Genomic DNA, 6372 nt, shown 5'->3' on the forward strand with positions numbered 1-6372 from the left:
TTTTGTTTTCAAGCAGATTTACAATAAAATATCTCTATTTTAATAATATGAACAGAGGTCTAAGTGGACATTTTGTATGCTATATAACTCCAACAGACTTCTGTTAGCAATTTATACAAAACACATTTACAGCAATATTCTGATGCCTAAAACTCCCAGAAACCAATCAGAAATTGACAGTCAGTACACAAAGTGCTGGTTTCCGTTAAGTTGTCTTGTGCTGTAGAACGTTATTAACTTAAACTCAGTTAAAGGAATTCAAAACAGATTCACAAGTGTTAATATGGTCTTAATAAACCTTTAGTGCTTTGCAGCTGGCAGTAATTTAGCAATACAGTTTCCCTTTGTTTTCTCCCTTTGCAGCAAGCAGAGTTTACTATGCATTAGTGGAATTAGCTATTGTTTTTTTACCAGGCTAATAAAATACTTTAAGTATGTTAGCAACTAGCAAATACGTAAGCTCACACTTGCTATATTTGCCAGTGTGTGCGTTGAAGGATTTTAAATTCAATAATCATAATCAAGCAATTTTAGATGAATTTCTTTAAAATAGCAAACTGAAGATTACAACTGTAAATTTTTATTGAATTTCTTCATTTTTTAGGTTATCCAGTCATTTCTTCTGCCAATGCCTTAGAATAGCAGCTGCTGCTGATAAAATTGATTTTTCTTCCACACATTCTAAAAATGTACTCATGTTTAAATGTACATGATTAATGCATCTTTCTATATAGTATTATCTTTTTTGCGTAGGGTCACTTGTATATAATAAGGAGTTTCTATATGTACCTTTCCAGTGACACATTTCTTGAAATGCCACCTCTTCACTGCTCGCTGGCTGCTGCAGGTATCTGACTGCTTAGATGGGTCAAATAAATGTTTCTTCCGTGGCACCCAATGGTTTCTTCTGCTCGCCCATACATCCTGTAGTGATGTATGATCCAGTTGTAGAAACCAGTGTGCTGCAAGGGATCTAGAAGTGTGGAATACATGCAGTGGCCAGCAAACAGAAAATAAATGACATTTGAATTAACAAGCCATGAGACAGGTAAGTATTCTGACTCTTCTTTTAGCTGGTATGTTATTCTCTAAAAAAAGACAATGCTTGCCAGCCTGTCTAAGAAGCGTGAGAGAGCAGAATTTACTTTTTCAATTTAAACCTTGTATTGCTCAACTTAGGTTTTATTGTATGTTGTACAGGCATCAATGCCAGATCTGTATAAGGAGTAGAACGAAACTTAGATACGCCTATCACCTAGAGTGTAATACTTCTTGTCGCTTAAAGGGGTTCTTCACCAGCTAAATATTAAAACTTGTTTCCAAATGTTTTGTCGCTTGAAGTCCAAATAGGCCTTTGATTACAGTTTCCATGGAACATTTAACGAACTACTTACCCTCCTTACTGTTCCGTGACTGGCTGCTTATCAGTTCAACAAAGCAGCCAATTACCAAACAATAGGGAAAACAAAGGATCCTGACATGTGTCATAACGCCAAAGGACAACTCAAACTTTTGTCAAGACACAGCTTAGTAAAATTATCCTTCAGCTAGGTGGAGAGAAGATTTATTTGTGTCTCCTAAATAGCACAACAATGTTTTAAATGTCATTAAGTCATTTTGTATTTCTCCCACAGTATCTTTAAAAGAAAAAAGTTCCACTCAGATTACTTATAAGGTGAACATCCTATACAGTTTTACCTTAGAAAAGAGCAATAACTATTATTAATATTAATTGTACAAATATCAGTAGTATGAAGATCTATGCATTTAATATAATCCAATGTAACACAGCAATTAAAAAAGTAGAAAGCTCTGAATGTACTTACGAACTGGCTGGGTGACAAATTCAAACAGTGGAGATGAATCGCCAATCCCCTTGCCATTGACAGCTGACAGTTTCACAACATAAGAGGTTTCTGGCCTGAGCCCAGTTATTGTAAGAGAACCCTCTGAACTCTCTGCAAACACAAAAAGTCAATGACTTAACAGGGGGACCACCTTCAACTTCAACAGAAAATAGTGTTAAAAAGAGGCAAAAAAAGAGTACTTGTCCCAGATTACTCAGGACGTGGACAGGATCCAGGATTACCAAGGACAGGATCCAGGATGTCAACAGGCCACTTAATTTAAAGACTCTATGATATTAACATATTCCTAAATTTTACATCAGCTTTGGGAGGGCATAGGTAGATGGAAACAGTCACCAACTGAGCACTATCAAGGCGGAAACTTTGCATCTGAGTTAACAACAACTGACACTTCCTATGAACATTATCAGGTGGCTTTAATCTTGTAAAGGGATGATTGTATTTCACAGTACAGGTAATAGAGCACAATAAGTAAGGCTGTCTTACTTGGCTCTGTATCTCTGGGAAACACAGATTGGTGAAAATACCTAAGAGATTTAAAGCTGTACTCTGGTGAATGGAAAAAAACTACCCATGCAGTTCCCCCGCACTGCAAGGATTAACCCCTTTGTGACTGATGACAGTGATAGTGAGCAAACATTTCTTAAGGTCAGAATTGTTAAAGGGGATGCTGTGAATAGTTCGTGTTTCCATTAAAACATGTGGTGGTGGTGGCTACTGTTTGTATGTGTAAGGGTTTACTTCGGAGTTAACCAAATCCAGTGAGGATCACTAATAGTCAGTTGACACTTAAATTGTTTTCCCATGAGCTAGAAAAACTCTGTGCAGAGTGAAGCTGAGAACACCATCATCACTTTCAGCTTTAAGAATGCAATAGATTTTTCAGCTTTAAGAATACAATAGGTTTTTCAGTCCACCAGAGTCGACCTACTGCTATATCAGTTGACCCTTTAACTCTATTCCAAAAACTGTTACCTATAAACATATTTTCTGCCAAATTATACTTTTATTTTTCTCCTGGTCTTAAATGGCTAACTCTCACATTTAACTTAGTATTATTTTCTAATTTAGTACATGGACTTTAACTGTCAAGACACACAGGACATTATACAATATTTTAAATTACCATCCCGGGCACTGAAATTGGCAGTCTGCCATGTCTCTGCTCCTGCCGCTCTCCACTCTGCCTTGTACTTGAGAATGGGCACTCCACCTGTAGAGTCTGGTTCTTCAAATTCAACCATAGCTGTACTAGAATAAGACTCCACCTTGAGAATGTTTGGCGATGATGGGGTGTCTGCAAATTAGGAAACAGTAAATCATGAATGGAAAGAAAAAAAGAAAGAAAGAAACAAATAGATAACAAGTAGATAGAAAATTATAGAGACAGTTACATACATAGAAAAAAAATAAGCCTTTTCCCTTAAAAACATGTTTTTTAAGTTTTGGGAAGAGTTAGTTTTTCACTGCTATCTATGTCCAAATTTGCCTTCACTTCCTGTGTTGGTGACATTTGTCACTGGCACACAAAGTAACAGGAATATTTTCTAATATAGATATTTACAGCAATTAAAACCTGGCAGAGATTCAAACCTCACTTTGAAAATGGGAAATGTCCCTTTATTTACAGTTCCAGTGATACAATAGGAAGAGAAGAAAGAATCGCCCCAACCTGACAGAATATTGCCCTAACCAAAAAAATAAATAAAAAATGTATAAGCTTGAGCTGAATTTTAATATTTACAATTGCAGGCTGGTTGCGCTCCATAACACACACCTGACTATAAGACACGTGCAGTTCCTGACAGCTGAGACAGGTGGGGCTGTGATTACAGCGCCACGGTCTCAGTGATCACACAGAGCAGACGAAGAACGGACGTTCTTTGTCTGCTCTACAGGCTCTATGGGGAGCTCCAATGCCGTGGTCACGGGTCCCCGAAAACCGCAGCGCGGGGGGGCAAGATCGCTGCTGCTCCTTTCATACAAGTAATCTAATAAGATCACTTGTATGAACACGAGCAGCGGCTCTACAATATACATTTAGCTCTGCTTGTCAGGAGCAGGGCTAAATGTACAAAAAAATGACTCGCCCGAGGCCCGAAACTGCATGTTCCGGGCGTCGGGCGATAGGGATTCCCTCAGCTCTCATTAGTTTGTGCTGCCGCAAAGGAAGACATAAAATACATTTTCAGGTTTTTAGTGTAGCGTGCAATTCTTATGTCACATACTTTGACACATACATCTGATGCATAATTCTAAAAATTAGAACATTTACAGACATATTATATGTTTTGGTTGATTTGATTTGGAAATATAATCACTTAAAAGTAATCATCATAATCCAGAAAAAAACTATTAAAAACTAAGAATCAGCTGTGACTGACCTGCTTGTACAAGAATGAACTCAGAAGACTCTTGACCAACACTGTTGACTGCAGTGCAATTATAGTTTCCAAAATCGTTTTCAGAGTCTGGGTTTATCTGGCAGAATAAACAAAAACGAGTTACTTACACACGCAGAAGAAAAATAAAGCTTTTTTATGCAAAGGAATGAGCAATAGGAATATAGATTGCCAACTGTGCACAATGTTAGTGAAATACCCAATCAGATCATGATATCACTGAAGGGGTGATTGCTGAAGATAGATATCTATGAAACGTATATTTATGTATTGATTATAAGTATTAATTGAACTGTGAACAAAGAGTGTGCAATTATGTACAGTTTGTACCTCGAGGCTGCTTGCCAAAGGACTGGTATAAATCTTGATGTTAGAGAAGTTGGAACTCGGCAGAAGTTGTCCATCCCTGAGCCAGGACACTTTTGCAGTAGGATAGGCAAGTACCTCACAAGTGATATTAACTGGATTTCCCTCCCAGGTGTAAACCACCACAGGACCCTTAATCTTGGGAGCATCTAGAAAAAAAAAGAAGAAAAGTAGCTTCACATTATTCCAGCACGGTAAGTTAAATTGTATTTGACAATTAAATATACTCAAATGCTCTAAAAAGCAATTTAAGAACACAATAAAAATGTAAACAGTCTGTGGGTTCATACAGAATTCACCCTTTATTTCTATACATGTCCTGCTAAGTGGCCAAAGCAACCATTGTAAAAGTAAATTATTCCTTAGTTCACCAGGTCCACTGGCCATGGAGGACATATGTCAAATGTCTATGCTCTTAAAGTGTAGTTCCACCTTTGCAGTCAAATTGTACATGTTGTTATGTGTTTCTATTCACACACCATACCTAAAATATTTAAAATATATATATTTTACATGCTTTGTTAAGGCCTTTGTGCAGATTCCAGGCTACTCTGAGCAGAAAGAGAAAGTAGAGGGTCAAATTGAGGGACATTCTGAGTTTCTTCTCAATAAAATACAATACTTCTAAGGGGTCTATTCACTAAGCTGCCTTAGGCAGCCGAGTGAAAGACGGACCTGAAGTGAAGTGAGCCGAACGCTGTTCGGCTACTCACTTCAGGCTGGTACGGCTAATAAATACAAAATTTGCCCATAGGAATGCATTGCTAGATTCCTATTGGCTATTGCAAATTGAAATAGCCAATAGGAATCTAGCAAAGCATTCCAATGGGCATACAATATATATTTTTTTCTATTCTGACACGGCTCCGTGTCAGAAAGAGCTAGCCGAAGGCTGCTTTGTGAATAGACCCCTAAGTGTTTGGTAGGAAAGATAGTGTTCCAACAACAACGTATAATGAAATCTCCCAGCACAGTTCACACAGGGTTAATTACAGTAACCATAACTTCCCACAGCCCCCTCCTTAATGTTAGATAGAAGGAAGCTAGGTAGCATTTTTTTAAAGTATAAAGCACTTACAAATATAACCAGACATTTTTATTAAGTTATGCTATGTGATTGGGAACATATGACAAATATAAAGAAGGTGTTAAACCAATTTGTCTGCAAAAGTGGAAATACACTTTAAAGCAAACTGTCTCCAGAATCCCAAAGCCAAACTGTAAACAAGATAGTGTAAATGGCCTTAAGACTACCAGTCTTCCGAAAAAAATATCTCTCACAGTAAATCCCAATGCTCTCGAAAATTTAAGGTAGAAATACTACCATATTGCAATGTCAAATCACATCTAAAGGTTGATCTTAGTCTTTCAATCCTTTGGCGCTCTCCATAAAGCGTACTATTTTTCCCATGACAGTAGTCATATGTTCCATAGTACTCGCCTGGCCAGTTTGTTTGTTAACGTTAGAGGATGGAAACATGACATGCATATTTATAGAGGCAGCAGTGGGAACATGACATGCATACTAATAGAGGTATCATCACCCTACTATGGTAGGGTGATGATAGAAACACAATTCTTGGTTTGCTAACCTGTTTGCCCATGGCTGTGCCATCCTAAGGCTTCTTGACCAGTGGATGCTCTATGCCTGCACTGTAAATCAGGCTAAGGTAGTGAAAGAAAAACTATATCATGGGGTAGGTGTCAGAGAGCAGGGAATGTCAAGGATGCTTTCA

The 6372-nt window shown here is 37.7% G+C and overlaps 1 protein-coding gene across 1 annotated transcript in view; it reads right to left on the reverse strand.

Annotated features, from left to right (window-relative positions):
* Positions 1–1826: 1826 nt before the first annotated feature.
* Positions 1827–6372, reverse strand: part of LOC108797755 (neural cell adhesion molecule 1-A-like) — a gene marked incomplete at its 3' end in the record, with an annotated part of 224423 nt that continues 219877 nt past the window's right edge. Inside the window, exons 11-14 of the mRNA XM_018569409.1 lie at positions 4601–4785; positions 4253–4349; positions 2995–3165; positions 1827–1958 (exon numbers count right to left, since the gene is read on the reverse strand). Coding sequence (XP_018424911.1) covers positions 1827–1958; positions 2995–3165; positions 4253–4349; positions 4601–4785 — 585 coding nt within the window. The remainder of the gene's footprint in view (positions 1959–2994; positions 3166–4252; positions 4350–4600; positions 4786–6372) is intronic.

The sequence above is a fragment of the Nanorana parkeri genome, unplaced genomic scaffold (genome assembly GCF_000935625.1).
Source record: "Nanorana parkeri isolate BGI_ZX_2015 unplaced genomic scaffold, ASM93562v1 scaffold1331, whole genome shotgun sequence".
NCBI classification, from domain to species: Eukaryota; Metazoa; Chordata; class Amphibia; order Anura; family Dicroglossidae; genus Nanorana; species Nanorana parkeri.